Below are 19,862 nucleotides of genomic sequence, written 5' to 3'. Positions count from 1 at the left end.
CACTTATGAAACATTGGATTGCAGAATTATTTAAAGATAACTTTGGAATCCTTTGCAGCAGGTCCAGTCACTACATTCAAGTCTGAGAGTCAGCATTACACGACGCCTGCCTCCAGCCCCGGTGCCGTGCCTGCTCTGTCAGTCTTTCCAACTGTCCCCAGACCTGCGACTGGCTTGGTGGGAGTTCAGCAGTTGGCTGTAGCAGTGAATGTTTCAGGAACTTCACAAATACTGCAGAGACCAGTTGCTGGATGTTTGTCAACACAGCAGATGCCTGGGTCAAGTTCTGGCATAACACAGCCTGTTAGCAGACCTGTAACCATTCCAGTAACAACACAGCCAGCATCAAGAAATATCACAGTTCCTGTAGTGGCTCAACCTGTATCCAGGCCAGAGACTACTGCAACAGCGCAGCCTGTGATACTCAATCAGGTAAATCTTTATTCATTTAAAATGTAAGAGGTATGATTACTTTTGGAATAAATTAATGAAGAACATACTGACTCAGCCTAGTGTTTTAAAGATCTGGACTAGATTATAGACTGACTAGCATTAGGTAAACTGCAAAGATGCTAGGACCACAACCTTGCACTGGTAAATTAAAATATATATTGGGAAATACTGATTTGGAAGACTCAAAGATGATAGCTTTAGTAAGAGTAAAATGGCATTAAATGAAAATCCTAGATGCTAGAGAAATTACTACTGTTTAGATTCTTTGTGTTCTGTGGAGAAATGATGCAAATTCATTCTCTAAATTTTGCAGATTTCTTTGCTCAGAGATGGATCCTCTGTATTGATAAAATAATTTCATTTTTAAATAGCTTGCATTTAGTGTGTAAAGCAACTTTGTGGGTTTTCCACCTGTTTTTTACAGTGCCTTGCTTGGGATTTTTGGTTCTAAAGAGCATGCTGTAGTGGTAGCTCCTTAGAGAGTTTTGCTTTTCATTCATGTGGCACAGGAATGAAAACATTGTGAAACAATAGTATGGTAAAAATGTTTAAGCAACCAAAAGTTGCACGATCAGCAGTTGAGACAATTTGGCAACATATTTGTTTTGCTTGAAAAGCCTAAGGGAATTGTGCACTTAGGTCATGTATCATAGACCTTCCTGGTTTGCCACAGAGCCCCAGAATGTTGCCATGAAGGAGTTGAGTTAGATGCTGGTTTTGTTGCATTATCTATTGGACACGTGTGAGAGAAAGAATGAGGATTAAAATTCCATATTTGTATGAGGTAAACTATGATGCAATACCTTTATTGAAAATAATTTATGCTGAAACTGTTCAATGTGCCTATAATACTAGCTACTATGTCAGGTTAAAATGAAGCCTTACAGTACACACCATCTCAGTTGTCCATGCAAATAGCCATACCTGAGGTTGTTTCAGTTGTTAGTCTTTTGGTGTAAGTAAAAATCATGCAGCCTAATGGATTCTGCATTTGCTGAGCAGGGCGATCAGTCTGAATGAACAGAGTTAATTAGGCCATTAAAACATACGGACTGGAATTGGGTGTTCTTAAGACTTGTGGATGAATAATTGCTGATGAGAGGCTGTATTTTAAGAAAAACAGAATTAAAACAATGCAATGTAATCATTGCCTATCAACTGGCTAGCTACATTTTTGGCAAATTCAGTAGGAAAAAACTCATACTTGCCGATTTTGAGTCTTCAGCAGTTGATTGATAGTTTGCAGAGAGAAATTGTGGATGTGTCTGGTGAAGTGGCTTAGATAAATTAGTCTGTCACTGTTAAGAAGGCCTAAGAAATGATATAATTAAAAGTCCAGATATCAGTAGGATATCTAGGTTGCTTCTTTAGTCCTCTTAAACCTGTCTTTTTAAAGCAGGACAGATTAATACAGGAAGGATTGCTACTTTACGTGATGTATACACATATTTCAAATCTGTGAATTTTTTTACAAGTTTACTGATGACATCGTATGCTTTATTTAAATCCTTTAAAAATGTGCTAGTATGTCCTGCAGAGTATTTACTGCAAAAGAAAGCCCTCTCCTTTACTTCCCTCACACATACATGCTCATGTTTTTCTTCTAACAGACAAAACTGGTTAGGGGCTTCTGCATTGTTTTTATGCCAAAACCTCAGAGTAAACAGAGGTAGGAAAGCTGAACTTTTCCACGGGGTATATGTAAGCTGCATGTAGCTCATCAAGACAGTGATTTCCTTTAAAGAAAGCATGCAGAGTGCATTTCTTTCTGTGAGACTTCTTTCTCATTCATTGAGTTTATTTATGTCACAGATGAGGCTTTAGTTAAGTATTTATAGTGTTACTTTGTCAAAATCTGCAGGTTGTTTTTCCATGGCAGAGTAGAGAAACAGCTATTTGAAGAAGTTGCAGCCTGAAATAGGACATGGAAAAGGTTCTTTAACTGTGTATTAATCAGTTCTGTCTATTCCAGGTTAGACTGACACGCTTTAGAAAGTAATGCATCCTTTTCTGGGATAACCAGTGCATACAGATTCTGTGGTCTCTTAAAACTTCTGCTGTTAGTTGAAATTATCGTCTTTTACAGTTTCTTTACAGTGCTGACATTTTGATCATGGTTTTCATGAGCTCTTAATTTTTTTAAAGCATCTTAAATGTAACATACTGTGTTTTGGATGTTAAGAAATTCTTGAGTACCTTTAGGAAGTTTTGTTTGTGTTTTTTTTCCCTTGCTTAAGACGTGGTAAATCTTCCATCTCTTCAGCTTAACTTTTCTAGATTCAGAACTGTATTTTCACTTTCAGCATTATCTAGAATTTGTTTTCTTGTTTATATTGTTATTACTACTTGAGGATGTTACACTTTTTATGGAGGAAGAAGCTTGGTTGATGTGCCTTTTTCTTGAGAGGTACTATAGTTTAGTTTCTTGGGCAAAGTTCTGTGATTTTTAATCACTCCTGCTGTATTGTCATTTGCTTTCTTAGTGTTATGTGTATACTACCTGTATTTTGGCTCATGTCCTTGGTTTGAATTTTCTTCATTCAAGAGCTCTTTAGGGTTTTTTGGATTCCTCAGCCCCTCCCCATCTAGTGTTTGTTTCACTGGGGGCTGCTGTTTTATAGTGATGATTTTCTGCCTTGGGCTTTCTGTGACATTTTTGTTCACACGTTCTGTTTCTTCCCAACTTCGTTCTTCCCAAGTGACAAAAGTTTCAAGTAAGTTTTTCTGGGGAGTGTTTGTCATTTGGATCTTCAGCTTCCAGGTGTTGAAACTTACCTTTGAAGATACCATGTTGTGAAGATCACTGTGAGGTATGACTGACTAGACGCTGGCAGGACCCCTTTTTAGCTGAGCATCCTTCAGAGTGCCTTTGCATTCTAAATACACTGCAATATTTTTTAATCTTAGGATGTCAAAAGATTTTTTTCTCTGGGAACTGGTTGCCTTTGATTGCCTACTGGGTTGAAACACCTCCTCAATTTCTAAACAGATCTATAATTTGGCTCTTGTCAATGTTTGGTATTCCAGTTTTATCATTGAAATACCCCTTTCCAATCACAAGCTTGATTTGCTGACTTCCTAAGTAAGTCAGTCTATTTTTTTGTGTTGTTACTGTACTACATGCTATGTACTAACTGCTGTGCAGTTCCAGAAATTCAGAGATGATTTTTATTTCAGTCATACAGTTTACAGCAGTTTTAATTCAGTCAGAGCTACTGTTGCATTTCATAGCATAGGACTATCCTCTTCTTTAAGAAAAATTTGTCCTTAGCAGTGAAGATGTTCCATAATTCAGTGTTCAGAATGCTCTCCACTAAGCTACAGCCAATTCTCTTTCCCTTAACAGGCACTTTCTTCAGTTAGTGTGATTCAGGTTCTGGTTGTTCCTACGTAATTTTGAGAGAACAAAGGTCCAGTACTATGCACTGTGATTTTTCAGGGTGGGTTTGGTTATCAGTTACCGTATGGGCTTCCACAGTCAGAAAATCTAGGATGCAGACTATGAACCCAATATTTTCACTAGTCCTTTAGAAAATTAGAAGTAGTGGTATATTACTTCACTTTGCTTGAGCCCTAGGAAATTAACTTATGAAGATGTAGGGTTTTGCCTTTCTGCATGTGAGAGCACCTGTACATGTTAGCTTGATTTATTTTTTGTTTCATCAACGTGGTAAGGCTGTTTTGTTTTGGTTTTTTTTTAAATATTTTTGTTTCCTAAAGCATTGGACAGTATTGGGGGGGTTTGTATGTAAAATGACAGAGCCAAATTACATTAAAATAATACTTGTGAACAGAAAAGGACTTTCTGAAAAGTAGGGGATGGAGTTTTCAGTGTGTCTGTTTTTACCTTTTTTTGCTTGCTGGATATGTTTAATATATACTGGGGAGATGTTCCCATGCCATCAAAATACCCAAACTATGATCTTGATGAAAATTAAAATGTTGGCAAATAAAAACAAAGAAACTACAAACTAGTAAGAGATGCAGAGTTTGTATGTAGCTGTTGTATTGGTCACATTTCAAATATAAATGGTGTGCACAGGGCGTTGCACTCAGAGCCCGCCACAGGTTTATCCCCTGAGCATTAGTTGTGCTTGAGGTGTGGCCTGCAGGCTGAGCTGCTTTGCTTGTCCTTTCATTGGCTCTTCTGAAACTGCTGTGACTACAGTAACACCTCTATTGTGACTGCAACTCATGTAGTTGTTACTCATAGCAAATACAACACAGGCATTTAGTAACTTTCCACAGCTACTCCTGAACATCTATCTTTAATTTGGTTTGAGTGGATTAGGTGTCTCACCAGAAGAAAGAATAGCTCTTTATTAAGGTCCTGAAGGGTCTTCAGTTAAGGAGATGTGCAAGAAAAAGGCAGGTTGGGGAGCAGCATCTTTCTTTTTGTTCTGGTATTTAGGAGTCCTAAATCAGATTATCATACCTGATTGTGTACTTGTGCTCCTTCAGCTTTATTTCCGTTCAGTTTGGTTAACATGGTGGTAGTTAAAAACCGTTGATGACATGGTCTCTGTATGTGTATTGGGTGTTTTTCCTCATTTGTTTATTTTTTTTTTACTTTAGGAAAATAGCACTATTGTCAATTTTTTTGTTTCACAGTACAGCTTGATGAAGTGTAACTATTTGAATTATTTCAGAGTTGAAATTGCCAATACTTTTCCATTTCTACCTTAGTATTAAATTAAACCTAACTATTGTGTTTTCCTTAACTGCTTATTGCTATTCCTGAAAATATTTCATATTTCAGATTGTGCTAGGATGAATGGCCTATTAAAATGTCACTAGTATTGATGAATCTTGAAAAATGTTTCTCCTACCTCACCCTCTTAAGTTTGAATATTTGTAAAGAGAGCTAAATTTCATGTTTCTTTTTCCTCCAAGTGTTACCTATTGGGTGATCAGTGGAATTGTTTAGTTTTAACAGTTTCCAGTGCTGGAGACAAGAAATGTGGACTATTTAGTTTTTTAGGTTATATGTACTGAAGGGCAAACCTTTTAAACTGAAGGATAAAAGAATACCTGTACTTGGAGATGCACAAAACTTAATTTAACAAGGTGCTGGGAAACATGAACCAGCTTTTAGGTTAGCTGGGCTTTGAAAAGAGGGTTTGATTATATTCTTTTCATAAATCCTTACAAAATTACTCTACATAAAAGAAAAAAACCCTTGATGATATCAGGAATGAGTGCCCTTCCCAGTCAAGATGCTATAGACACCCCTTACTTTCATTAAAGCTTGAGCACTTAGTAGAATTTGATCTTAATATCATCTTGCTTTGAGAAGCTTCTGCTTGCTACAAGTTTGTGCTACTTTTTGAGTTCTGGTTTTCGATCTCTTAAAATGCAGCTAGGTGTTACGTCGGAGTAACAGGCAAATGCCTGAGTTTAGGTTGAAGGAATAAAGTATTTTGTCTCTTTGAAAGATAATCAAGTATAATTTGAAACCTCATCAGACTTTTTGAACAAAAGCATTTACAATTAGCAATTCAAACAGATTAGTGATATTTCATTAAATGGTCTTTCACAGGACTTAGGATTGTTCTTACTGTTCTGAATACACAGCTATGAAAAATTAACAAACACTGGTGAGAATTGCAACCTTAGTGAAGTGTCAAAAGAAACTATTTTGGGGAGATTGTAATGAACTTGATTTTCAGTTGAGTACTTCTGAGTACTTTTAAGCAATCATATGTTTTTAAAATAAACCCTTTGAAGCTTGCAAGTAAAAAAATATTAAACCTCAAATTTCTTTTCCCTCTTGAAAATATCTTATTAGGATTATATTATGGATTCTCCACCAGATGCACCAGATAATACATCTGGTATACTGTTTGGTGTGAGACAGAACTCGGGAGTTCCACAGTACCAGACTGGGCCAGCAGTGAATGTAACAGGTGGGTATAACTGTAGTAGTTGATAAGAGAAAGAAACAACCTGCTGTCGTTTAACTCTAGTGCAGATCTTTGGGTTACAACTTTAAATAGGATTTCTGGAATATAATATAGCTACTTTTTTCTTCCCCCTGTACATAACACTGTATAATGTTTAATTAAATAAACTTTGGAGTCTTGTGTTGTCAGACTTTGCTTTTCAGTGCATTAGACTGACTATAAAATCAACTGATGTCATCTTATAATGCTCATTTAGGTGGGAAAAAGCATTGCCAGATCCACTGTATCTTTATTGACAGGTAAGGGTTTGTTTTCAATGTATTCATTGCTCTTTGGCCAGTGGGAATAGGAAAGACTGTTAGCAAAAGAGGGGTTGTACAGTACCTGAAGAACTGAGTCTGCTGGATGGATTCCCTGTGATGTTGATCTTGGTTTTCTGACTGCTATATGCAGGAGTTGGAGTAGATGGGATCAAAAGGATCCTTCCTGAAAAGGAAGGGAAGGGAGAGAGCATGTAATTTGACAAAAAACCCTCTTTTTTCAACTAGCTAAACTGTATTCCAGCAGTAAATATTTAACCTACTTAAAAACCTGCTTTTGTGTGTGTGTGTGTCACAGCAGATGAAATAGATGTGAAGCATGCCGTGTATTCAGTCTCAAGAAGGCTATAACTTGGGACTTCCCTCCTCCTTTTTGAAGGATTGTACTTTTGTGATAACTGGCCAGAATCCCATTATTCTGTCTATAAGTTATGGGTGACAATGACTTCTGATTCTTCCCTGAGGTGACTGGCTAAGTGCAGTGAATGGCCTTACTGGTCATGCTAAGAAGTTACGTAGGACAGAGGGATAGCTAGTTTGCTCAGCTTCATGTGATGATTTTGCATTTTTAGTTTAGTTATTCACTCCACATATGTGTTGATGAAGGTTTAGTAGTGTATTTTCTTGCTTGTGTCCAGCCATTCTGTTGGTGTCATTCTTGTCTTGGGTTAAATAGCTTTTCGTCAAGTAAGGAAATGGTTTGTATTTTGCAAATGGTTCAGTATTCCAGCCCTTGTTGTCCAAATAATAGTTTTTAAAGTTTAATTGTTTGTGGGTTTAAGTTTTTTAACTTTGGAGACTTGCTTGCTTACTTAAAAATTACTCGTATTAGTCTCTCACAGAGAAAAAAATAAAATGCTTAAAAGCATTGAGGATTGCAATTCAAAGCATTTTAAATGTGCCATACTTAGTCTATGTTTATTTCTGTAAGATGGAAATAGGATTTGAAAGTTAAAATAAAAGTTTTATTACTGTGGATTGAAACATGAATATTGTTATGACACAGAAGGCAAATTTAAGATAAATTTTACTTTGCGAGAAGGAAGTGTCTGTGTATTTTGTGGTTTGGCTTGCTTGGTGAGGCCATGTAATGAGATTACATTCAAGTTAATGTATGCCAAAACCTACTTGCCTGTGTTGGTGCTATGCTTCCCTAATTCATATGCAGCACTGTGGGCACGAGACATTCTGGAATATGGTATTTAAAAACAAAATCCTTTTGGGAACTGGCCTTTGATACTCTGCAGGACAATTTAACTTACGCATATGGATCACTAAAGACATTTTTTAGCTCAGTATAGAAAAAATATTTATTTTTGAGGTCTAAGCGGGGAAATGACAGGTTGCTAACCAAGCATCTTGTTAGGCTGCTAAATAGGTGGTGGTGTTTGGGTAAACAGCATTGGTAGCTCTTACCTGCAGGTCAGATGGCACTGGGGATGTATGTAAAATGTAGCTGGCTTTCTGAGAATATTGTGAGAATGTTCTTCCACAAACTTCACCCACTTGGAGTAATGAGAAATTGCTGTAACTGAAAGATCTGTTGTGTGGAGTTGACTGGACTGCATCCATGAGTTCGTAGCTCCTGATTAACAGGAGGTGTTGGTGCAGGACAATGCACTAGAGGCCTGAAGCAATTTGGCTTTCCTGTGCCTATTCTGTTATCACGGTACATTTGGTGCTTTTATTCCAGGTTACTATTTCTAATGTCTTTTTTCAGCATTTATAAAATCAGGCCCAGCCAGCACAGATGCACAGAGCAACATTAAGGTTTTTACAGTGGTGTTGTGTGTTCAGAAACCTGTGTGTGAGGTGGTGCTGCAGCAGTATACTTTGCTGCTGCTTTGTCATCGTGGATGTGGTACACAGGAATATTGTGTGTATAAGGATAGCCGACTGCTGGGTAGTAGCTACAGAAGTGTTCACTAATAGCACAAAGTGACCAAACAAGAATTGTTTGGCTGCTGCTTTTCCCTGCTGTCCTGAGTACTTGGAGTGCCCGTGGTCTGCTGTGTAGAGGATTGGACAAACTAGTCTGGAAAGTGGGTGATACAAGGAATTCTTGTGTCCACACTCCAGCTGAGAGAGATATTTTCATGATAAGAGGGGTCAATCTGATTTATACCAGCAAGATATTAAATAATACTTGGAGTTCGTGTGATTAGTTTTCGAAATAGGCCTGATTTTTTTTACATGAACCAACAACAGAATTAAAATGTAAACCTGTGTATTCTTCTAGTATTACAGTTCTTTTGAGAGAATTTATTAATCAGAGTTGTATAGACCAAGACTACTTGCCTTTATCAATATATAAAAGTTCAAATATTCAAAATTTTTATCACAGATGTGTTAAGCTTTTAAAATTTGAATTATGAACAATTTTGTTAACATATGAAAATAGTCCTTGTTTCCAAATCGGGTTTTCTACAGTCAAATAAAATACTTCACTGAAGATCCCTGTAAAAACTATGCGCACAGCTACACATAGTTTAATATACAGCAGCAGTTCCTGCTGTAGGTTGATGGCCGGATGCTCAAATAGCCTCAGTGATACAAAGAATGCTAAGGGTTATACAGCTCCCTGGAAGCCTTTGCTGAGCAAGACATATATGTCAATGTAAGCAGCTCATATACCTATGAGGGTGAGTATAAGTGAATTAAAACCCACTAGGAAGCAGTAGCATCTGATTAATAACTTGATGATTTTGTGAATGTGTGAATGAATGAACCTTAGGCAAACAATGCATAGAGTGAGACATTTGAGCTTAACATGTTCATTTATGTCAAAAAGAAGGAAAGGTGTGCTGCAAAGGAGAATGTTTGGATGTTTAAGTATCTATATATCAAGTGAATTATGTTTTCCCATGTGTGAGGCACAGTGTTGCAAATTCTCCAAGATGTTCATCAGCATTCCCTGCTGGGAGTCTGCCTATGTGCATTGAATGAGGAGATTCTCCATATTCTTGGCTAAGTGTAGATGGTTCCCACTGAGTACACACAACTGTGGGTGCCAGGGGGCTGTTCAGTTTCTTCTCAGAAGTTTGAATAATTTTATGTGACACAAGGTATCTCTATGTATTGAGCTTCTTGTTACACTCTGAGAAATCATTGAAGCAGCTATACCATTGGGTGGGGGATATACCAGAATGTCCTTAGATCATTGTGTCCAGAACTGAAGCCCTTGACATAGTTTATTATAGTCTTAAGACTATTTGCAGTCTGTGATTGTGAGAGGTTTACAAGACTAGTGCTGGCACTTCAGACTACTTGGTTCGTAGCTGTGTCTTTCAAGTCTACTTGAGGACTGATGTCTGTGTTGAGTTTATATTGTCAAGTGACAGAGACATGGGTTTCTGACAAGATGGAGTCAAGTGTTTATGGGCATGTTAATCAGCCACTGAACCTCCCAATTTCAAAGTTGTTGGGGGATTTTTTTGTTGTGGGGTGTTTTGGGGTTTGTGGGGGTTTTTTAGGTGTGTTGTTTTTTGTTTTGCTTTGGTGGTTTTTTTGTTTGTTTTGTTTTTATTGATTTTCTTCAGAAGAAATACTGCAAATGATAAGGACGTGTGATGTTCTTTCAGAAGAGAGCAGATAGATGTGCTGTGCTTGGTCATTAGAAGTTACAACACTGTTTTCGTTTTGCATGCAAACTGAAGTTTACAGAGTTAAGTAACAAACTAAAACAGCATTAACACAGAACCAAAAAAGAAGGTGTTTTTCATCACAAGTGCAGATCTTGTTCCAAATAGTGGGTGCTACAGAAACCAGCTGCTTAGCTTAACTTTATTACTCTGAACTCACCTTGTCTCAGATTAGAGTGGGTCAAGATGTGAAAAGTAGGCCAAATAAATTCAGGTGGCCATAGTATGATTTACTGGGGTTTCAGATGTGGGTCTATCTCTTTGCATTTACTCTTTCCTGCTTCACTGGCCTTGGCCTTCAAGTCTGAGTTGGATATTGTTTTCTTAACTTCGGTATGGCATATTAGTTTAGGAAAATCTTAAAACTGCTTTGTGTGGAGTCTAAATTGCAGGTATCACTAATGTGTTTTGATTACTATGGGAAAAAAACGAGGTTCTTTATTTTTAAAGTGCCGTAGGTCTACATGAGAGTGGTTTTGTATTTAAACCTCGTGCTACTTCTGAAGGTGACAGTGTAACTTCAAAACAGGCCAAGCTTAATGAGGTCGGTGCTAGAAGCAACTCGGCTGTTTCACCTACAGATACCTGTCCAACAGTTACACAGACACAAAATGTATCTTCAAGCCATAGGAAGATGGAATGGTCTGGCTGGCAGTCCATGCCTCTGTGTCATGGAAAAAGCTAACACATCTGTAGTGTTTCAGTTGGTCAGTGTTTTTAATGCTCTTAAGGCAGTGTAAGTAGGTAACTGTTCTTATGCCATAAAATAAAAATAGCTATTCTATGCAAGGATTTATACAGCTTTACAAATTATTTCATCTGAGGTTATTACCTATTCAAATTTTAGACCTTTGTTTAGTAGGTAGGTTTGAATTCTGTAGAGCAATAATTAGTCACTTGAAGACAGATGATAAAAATAAATGCCCCTGACCTCATTCTCTTAGTTCAGACTTTCTATGTCAAAGAAGCGAGTAGGGGGTTGAAACTTCAAAACACGACCAACCAGAAAGTCAAGATAGAAAGAATTCTTGAGTTGATTCTGTGACTGCTGAATTTATGAACTAATTCTGATTAGATGAAGGAAAAAAAGTCATTCTAGCAATGCCAGGCAAGGCAGTAATGACTTAGATTGTAGAATCCCCATCCTTGGACATATTCAGAAATTGACAGGGCATGGCTCTGAGCATAAGAGAGGACTTGTTTTGAATGGGAGGTTGCACAAAACCACCTCCAAAGGTCCAGCCTAAATTATTTTGTGATTCTGTACTTTGAGTAACTATTGCAAAGTGCGTTTTGCAGTTTTCCCCCTTTTCTTGCAGCAGCAGCAGTTTTTGATGCAGTTTGAAGTAGCAGTGCGAGTGGAGAAGGTCTATTTCAAAGAGGGAATATTCTTGGAAAGATCTTTCCTTCCCTGCAAGAAGAGAGCTAGTCTAGCTGTTTCAGAGTATTAACAATTAGGGGCATTTTTTTCTCCTGAGCCAAAAGGTGCTTTCTAGTGATTGCAATAGGCAAGGACTTATTCTTGACTTTGAGACATTTCCAAGACATCCTTTCTCCTATAATGTTAAAATGATTGTTTGGAATAATTTCAGATTTGAGTTTTTCTGCATGTCTTATTTAGAGCTTGTTTGGTCTTTCCAGCAACCAGAAGGAAGTGGCTATAACATGAACATCGCAGGAAAAAAATTTCCTCCACCCTGTTTTGGGTAAATTAGATACTGTGCTGCAGCCTGTAATAAAAGATAACTGAAGGATCTTGCTAAATTCAATAAAAAAAGAAGTAGATCATATTCACTGAAAACCGTCTTTTGCTGAGTTTGTCTCTAAGCCATCCCATGCTGGCATAGCAATTTCTAATCTGTCGCAGAATCCAGCACTGAAGCACTGCAGAACATGACATTTTGCTGCAGAACTGGTTTTCTTCAACTCAGTTTGCATGTAGCTGTGATGTGTCAAAATGTTTTACCAACTGTAATAGTGAAGACTTGCAGCACTGTTTAGTGGTGCATCTTTTACGTGGCCATCCGCTCATGTGAAGGACTTTCTGCTTAATAATGATTCTTAGCAAGACTATTATCTTAAGGAAAATTACTGACCACCCATGGTCTAGACAGGACTATTTTTGTGTAAAAATGTATAGCACTGTTGCATGGTCATCTCTTAACTCATACATTTACTCATTCACTTGTATTTTGTGGAACAGTGGACTCTACTGTTGAGATGTTTTTTCTGCGTTTAACTTCTAAACAACTTACTTAGTATGGAGTCCTCCAGATCTGTGAATGACTTGAGAATGCAAGAAAATTTCATCTGGAAAAGTAGCTCTTGCCCTGATGTTTTTTGGCAGTTTGGAGAAAACTTGAAGCTTGGTTTTATTCATTAAAGTTCAAACTAATGCAAAGCTTTAATACTTCTCTTTTGTTCAAAAGGCATTAATCATTTATGTTGATAAGAGAATGTTATTTCCTTTAATTACTGGGAGTAATTATTAATTTAGCGGATTTATTCTCTGGATTCTCCAAAGACACCTTTGCTTAACAGAAAGTATGCATTTGAATAGGCCTGGATTCCAACAAATATCCAGAGAGAGATAGCCTCATCATTAAGAACCAAATGGCAAAATTCCTTTCCAAAACCACTTATCTGAACCCTATTGTGATGATAATCGGGTCATGGCAGTAAACAGGCTTTATGGGTTCATTTGAAAATTAAAGTTCGTAAAACAAAAGCATCAAAAATCCATCCTGTCCAGGATGGGGTGGGTTGATAGTGCACAGAAAGAGTGCTTTCTCCCTACCATGCTACCTTTATCTCATGTGTTTTCTCCTTGTTTGTGGATAAGATTTTGTAAAATCTGTTTTATCAGTCTATATCAAATAGAACAAACTCCAAGTCAGTTTGGGGAAAAAGGAAGAGTAATTAAAAGATGCTTGTAAAGCCTTGCTTACAGTTACTACAGCTTCATTGATGATAATAGTTTTCATTTGAAATGGCATATTTTGCTAGAATTCTACTACTGCTACTAAATTGAGTATTCTGCTTGTGAATTCTGAGTTTTTATATGTTTTAAATTTTACAGGGACAAATGCTGCATCCAGCACCATTAAAAATGGAGGACCTTTTCCACGGGCCTGTCCAAAGTGTAATATACATTTCAATCTTATGGATCCTCTAAAAAATCATATGAAGGTAAAATATTTTGGGGCTGGTAAGCATTAGAACCAACTTTATGGGCTTCTCTTTGGTTATGGAAGAGTGCTTTGGTTTGATAGGAAGCTGGTTTCGCTTCTGTCTGGTACCAACCGGAGCCAAATGCTCAAAGTCTTGCAGTCATGAAAAGCAAAACAGGAGTAGGGGAGCTCTAAATCTTTTTGCTTTTTGCCTCATTTTTCCAATGTGCTGAAGGTAAGTGTCTATGGTAATAGGCAGCCAGGTGACCCACATCTGTATAAGATTGCAGCTGACACAAAGATGACAGTGTAAATGTACCTTTTTGTCTTGATGTATCACTTGGTACATCAAGATAAAAATACTTCATACCTAATAGATAAAAAAGTTGTTAAGCTGGGGGGAAGAATTTCATTTGCAGTTCATACTTAAATACTGTGGTAAACAAAACTTTTGAAAACTGAGCATCACTTCATCTGATTATTAAACTACTTATTACTGTTTCTGAAAACATTGTTCTCAATAAACTTACGCTTGTCAGCAAAATACTTGCATGAAAACTGCTTTTTGTTCGTTATTAAATGTAAATAGAAATTTTTCTCGAGAGTAAGGCAACACTAGTACTGTTTTCTTGATTAAATCTATCTTACTTGATCCTCTAAGAATCTTTCTTTTCAGTTTTATAATATATAGTGTTTTATTACTTAAACACTAGTTAAAGATGAGTCACTGTTTAAAATTGAATATGACTAAGGTCAGTGTGTCAGAGAATTAAACTTTGCATCTATCTCTCATTAGTGCCTTCAGTTTTTTAAAATGCTTTTCTCATTGATGCAGTTTGGTGAGACTGATACCTTTGTTTCTCTCTGTCTCATCTCTTCTCCCTGTTTGCATCCAGTATTGTTGTCCAGATATGGTAAATAACTTTTTCCCGGGAGTGATCAAAACAGAGTGTTTGAACACAACAAGTAAGGCTGCTGAATCTGAGAAAGGAAAATTGATTATGTTAGTTAATGACTTTTATTATGGAAAGGATGAAGGTGACCTCCAGCAGGTACAACAAGAGCAGAAGACTCATACGACATTTAAATGCATCAGTTGTCTCAAAGTTCTGAAAAATAACATAAGGTATTTGAACTCGCTTCCTTAATTATTTGTTAATCATTTAGAACCCATAGTAGTCTCATGTATTAAAATTTTGTCTCTCTGGAGTAGAGTTCCTTTCATACTGAAAACTGTTAATATTGGGTAACTGAAAAGAAATTTTTGCTTTACATGTATGGCCGTAACTTGAAACCTTTTACAGATTAGAGTTTAAATTTTAGTGGTGTCTAACATAAACACAGAATTTTGATAAGAGCAGTTGTAGGACTTTGGGGTTAGAAAGGGCAACACAAAGTATTTTACAATTTGCCGTCTGGATTGATGGCTATATTGGTAGATGCGAGTGTTAATTCTCTTTAGGGACACCCAAGGACTAATAGTCAGTCGTTCACTTATGTAACATCTGTTATTTTGTTGGAGTAATTTTACTTCCAAATGCTGATAAAACCCCCGTAAGCTGTTTTAGTAGGTAGACAAGTTTGTGTCATCGTTCCTTTGGAAGTTAAGGTCACTGAACTTTTTTACATGCACTATTGAAGGGAAGCTGAAGTAGCAGAATGTAAAATTGAAAAATGGACTATTGTTTCAAAGGGCACAGTCTGCAAGTTAAAGTGAACAGGTTTATGCTAACATTAGACAACATATTATTGAAAAAAACCCCAAGTTTTCTGTAATTAAAGCAGTGACATTTGCTATTAATCATTAAATAGGCATTACTTTTTACTCAGCATTATACTGTAAGCAATCGCTGCTTTGGTGCCTATGTGTTCCACAGCAAGTCATTAAAAATGTACGAGCCCTTTTTTTTTTTTTTTTCGATTTCTGTAGGGTTGACTTAAACCATATTAATTTTGGCTGTAACTTTGTAGCTTTATTCCATAGTTCTGTAACTTAAGAATTTTTATTTCAAGGTGTATTTTGCACCTTTATATATAGCAGACAAAATAAGTACGTATTACCTTCATCGTTCAAGTATAAGTTTTTTGACCGAAATCAAAAGCAGAAAGCGATTCATCATGGTAATCCCCTGCTTTCTTTAAACGATCTGTGATTGAACATACCATTACAGTAATTTTCTGTTAAGGCATTATGCAGTAAGTGTCAGTTCTTTTTGTCTGCTTAGGAACCTGGATAGACTCGGTTGGCTTTTTCTGGTTTTCTTGTTTCTGGTTTTCAAGCAACTGTACGATATTAGGAGCTTGAGCTCAAGAGATTTTTCTCCTTGCTCATTTGGTTTTTCCAGTTCCAAGGTCTGCATTCCTTTTCTGAGTGTGGCCTACATTTAGTAGTTCTTTTGGCTGTATTGAGATGAAGTGCATTCAAAACAGGAATTTTGGAAATTGAACAGTAATGGATTTGCAGCTAACCTGTCCTTGTGCTGCTTTGCCAGTAACAGTGACCTGCTGATGCTGTCGTGGGTGCCTGGACTTCTCAGCCAGAATAGGTTCCTACTTCAGACAGGTGGACAGATTAATGAGGAAAAGCTGGTAACTTAAAGCAGCAACATACCAGTTTCTCCATCGACTCTTTTGACATCGGCTGCACAGTGACATTTTGTAAACTGTCCTTCATAATTCAATGTCAGGCCTAAATGCTTTAGACAAAGAAGGCTCCTGGAGCCCTGCCAGTTTTGAATGGACGTGGTTTCACATAAAGCTATCATGTCCAAATTGCAGATATGTTCTTGCTACTTAATAGTTTTCAGCAGAGCTAAAGTTACACTTGTTTCAGAATGTGGCTTTGAGATTGCTGATGGCGAATGAAGTGTGAACAGTTGATGTATTCTTGTTGTCTTTGCTTACTTCCATTTATTCCAATGCAAGAATTTTGTCTAAGCAGACATGAGAAATGATAGATTTAGTCTTAGAACATGTTTTAGACTTGCTGTGTGTTCCTTAAAGTCAAAGATTTCTAGTCAGCTTTAAGTTCGTTGCCTTTTTTTTAGCAAGCACTTATTACTTAGTTGGTTTTTCTTTTTGAAATTGAGAAGTCCATACAGAGTAAAGTTTCTAAAGAGTCCTGTACATTTTGCATGTGATATGTATAGAGAATGTTAAAATGTAGTTTTTGCACCTGTTCACTGTAATTTAAAGGTTTATGAACCACATGAAACATCACTTGGAGCTTGAGAAGCAAAGCAATGAAAGTTGGGAAAGCCACACCACCTGCCAGCACTGTTACCGACAGTTCCCTACCCCATTCCAGCTGCAGTGCCACATTGAGAGTACACACACGCCTTATGAGTCGTCCAGTGAGTTGGATCCTATCATAACGAATTTTTTCCTAAGCCAAAATTTTTAGAAATTTTCCAACTTTTATTTCCTGGTTTGTAATTTCAGAATAAAGCTATTGTATTTAAAGAACAATAATCTTGAGATTTAATATAGGAACAGAGCGTTTTTAAGAGCAATGTATGTGCAAAAAAGTATTTTAAAAAGCTTTTTGATTTTTTCCTTGTGTTTTTTGTTTGCTTGTTTGTTTATTTTTAATTGAAAGCTTTACTTTAAGAACTCCTGTTTAAGGCCCTTGCCTTCCTGGCCTTCTGAAATTGTGCAGGGAATTTCTTCTAAAGTATAGAATAATCATTAGATTGCTCTATGTTTAGTGATATATATAGTTCACATTATATATGTATTATAATTTATCTGTATATGACCCCTATCAAATTTTTACCTTTTTCTTGTTTTTCGCTTTTTCTAGCAATTTGTAAAATCTGTGAATTATCATTTGAAACAGAGCAAGTTCTTTTGCAACATATGAAGGACAATCATAAGCCAGGTGAAATGCCGTATGTTTGCCAGGTATCTCAGAGTGACTTTTGTATTTAGATGACACCACTCCCCTGTCTTCACTGTCAATAAACTTGTAACAAAAAAGTCAAACTTTCTATTTTAGGTGTGCAACTACAGATCCTCAGCTTTTTCAGATGTAGAAACGCATTTTAGAACAGTTCATGAAAACACAAAACATTTGCTATGCCCGTTTTGCCTCAAAGTAATTAAAATTGGAGCACCATATATGCATCATTACATGAGGCATCAGGTAAGCAGGTATTTTCAATCATTAATGCTAGAAAAATGCTAAACACATCTAAGGAATCTCCCTCTGAAAAAAGAAACACGGCTGATTTGTATGGTTGTTACTGGATAAGAATAGTTAATAAGAATACTTCAGAAGAATTGTAGAAGTCTTTAAACTAATTATTAGACTTGGTCTTGTTTTTGTGTGATAGCAGCTCCCTGTTTAAAATAATCTCTGAATGTCCTTGAAAGAATCTTATTGCTATTTGGTTTCTTCGTTACATTGCAGTGATATGATTCTGCTTTTCTTGAGGTTACCATAGCAAACCTGCCACTAGTTCAAATAAAGAAAAAGATAATGAACTACTGTGTCTTGTAACTGGTAATCTGATTCCTCCTCCTTTTAGTAGTTGTACTGCCTTGCATTTTCAAGTATCTAATTCCTACAGAGTATCCTGTCTTTGTACAGTATTAGGAGTTTGTTTATTTAGTTGATGTTTTAGGAACTGCATAAGCATTGCTTGAGACAAGCTAGGGCTAGAGTTTTGTTTGTCATGCCATCCATGCTTACTATAGATTGTCATTTATCTTTAAAAGAAAAAGGGAATATACCGTTGCACTAAATGCAGACTGCAATTTTTAACATGCAAAGAAAAAATGGATCACAAGACTCAGCATCACCGAACATTTAGGAAGCCCAAGCAATTAGAAGGCTTGCCTCCTGGAACAAAGGTGAGAGTTCATGCAGGAAAACTAGAGGGGACAAAGGGAAAAAAAGCCTTGGTAAGGAGTAGAATGAAAGAAGTGCTTTTCTCCTTTCTTTTCCCGAACAAAGTGTTTGGGATTGTATTGTTTTGTGTGTGTTGTGTTTTGGTTTTTTCCCTCACCTCTAAAACTAAAACTCTGAAAAAATGCTCCTGTTTCAAGAATTACCAGGCACAATTTATGAATTCTTCCTGGTGATGCGTGGTTTTGCTTTCTGTCCCATTGTTCCATACACCTACATGCATGCTAGTAGTCCAGCCAGAGCTGCTGCTTTCTTGAGTTGATGGTTTATTTGTCCCCTCCCATTCATGCTTTCTTGTGCTGGGAGCTTCTTCTGCATCATTTCTTGTGAAAAATTTTCAACTTACAGAAGGTGGTGGCAAAAAACCATTTAAAATCGCAAGACCTCCTTCTGCATAGAATATGTATGCTTAAAACTGAGTTCACCAGGTCTTCTTTAGGTTCAGCATTTGAAGGTGTCTGAAGGAAACTTAGATCCTCTCAGAACACTTACGCTGTCTTTAAGTCATTCTCCAATTTCTCAAGAAGGATCTACTTAGACTAGGATTTTCTTGTAGATTTTGGGACTTTTTCCAACAGTTTTTTAGTAGACTGTTTAAATATATGTCCTTTTAGTTGCAAGGAAGAAGAAAAGTTAACATTTTGATCAGCTCTTCACGGTTCATTTGCTGTAGAGTCAGGAAGGGAAAGTGACTGCAGTTGCTGTTCATTGTCCTTCTTGGCAGAAGGAATGTAAAGCACTGATTCTTTACACTATGACAATACCTCAATTTTTTCAAGATTTCAGGGTCTTCATGACCTAATAAAAGCTTAGATTATGTTGAAATTCTCATGTTGGTAGACCTTGACAGGATGCAAATGATAATACTGAAGAACCTGGAATCAGGTTCAGAAGACAAGGTGCTTCTAAACTAGGAGTATGGGTAAGAAATATAATTAGGAGTCATATTGTGAGTCAAAACCACATTTGAGGGCATGACAAGGGAGTTGGAGAATACCAGATGAGAGGTCAGAAACCAGAATTAGTCCTTGGAGTTCTAGGATGAGCAAAATTACCTGAAGGGAGTAGACTGGCTCATCATGAGGCAACAAGACACGGGACTTTTTTGTTAAATCTGGGCACTGATGGAGTGGTTTGATATTCATCTTAGTAGGGCTGATTGGCCTGAGACTTCTGCTACTTTTTTTTTCATTTAAGAAAGCAGGGTATAGCCAGTTGCAGCTCTGAAAAAAAAGTTGTGTTTTCCCATTTCAACCAAAATGAGCTTTTTAAGCATCCAGTAGGCTATTTGAGGTTAACTCTAGGCCAACAGTATTTTCAGTATTTTGTATTCTTCAAAGTAGTCTTTAATCAGGAGAGTTTTTTTATGCTATGATTTGTGCTGTAAAGTGGCTTAAACTTTGAGACAAATAGAAGTGGGAACTTGGAGAGCTTAAATCTAAACAAAATTTTTTTTATTTCATACT

The 19,862-nt window shown here is 36.8% G+C and overlaps 1 protein-coding gene across 8 annotated transcripts in view; it reads left to right on the top strand.

Annotated features, from left to right (window-relative positions):
• ZNF280D (zinc finger protein 280D) overlaps nt 1–19,862 on the top strand; it is a 50,032-nt gene that overhangs the window by 8,811 nt on the left and 21,359 nt on the right. For 5 of the 8 annotated variants that reach the window (XM_042039573.1, XM_042039569.1, XM_042039571.1 and 2 more), the window contains 8 exons: nt 59–432; nt 6,242–6,359; nt 13,397–13,506; nt 14,384–14,613; nt 16,683–16,840; nt 17,290–17,390; nt 17,485–17,631; nt 18,207–18,341. In XM_042039573.1, coding sequence (XP_041895507.1) covers nt 59–432; nt 6,242–6,359; nt 13,397–13,506; nt 14,384–14,613; nt 16,683–16,840; nt 17,290–17,390; nt 17,485–17,631; nt 18,207–18,341 — 1,373 coding nt within the window. The remainder of the gene's footprint in view (nt 1–58; nt 433–6,241; nt 6,360–13,396; nt 13,507–14,383; nt 14,614–16,682; nt 16,841–17,289; nt 17,391–17,484; nt 17,632–18,206; nt 18,342–19,862) is intronic. The other 3 variants (XM_042039570.1, XM_042039572.1, XM_042039567.1) reach the window with 1 other exon arrangement.

The sequence above is a fragment of the Corvus kubaryi genome, unplaced genomic scaffold (assembly GCF_017639235.1).
Source record: "Corvus kubaryi isolate FWS band 111438036 unplaced genomic scaffold, C.kubaryi_AGA036_p1.0 37394, whole genome shotgun sequence".
Classification (NCBI taxonomy): Eukaryota; Metazoa; Chordata; class Aves; order Passeriformes; family Corvidae; genus Corvus; species Corvus kubaryi.
Note: the sequence above shows the minus strand (reverse complement) of the source record. Positions and strands in the feature narration are given on the sequence as shown.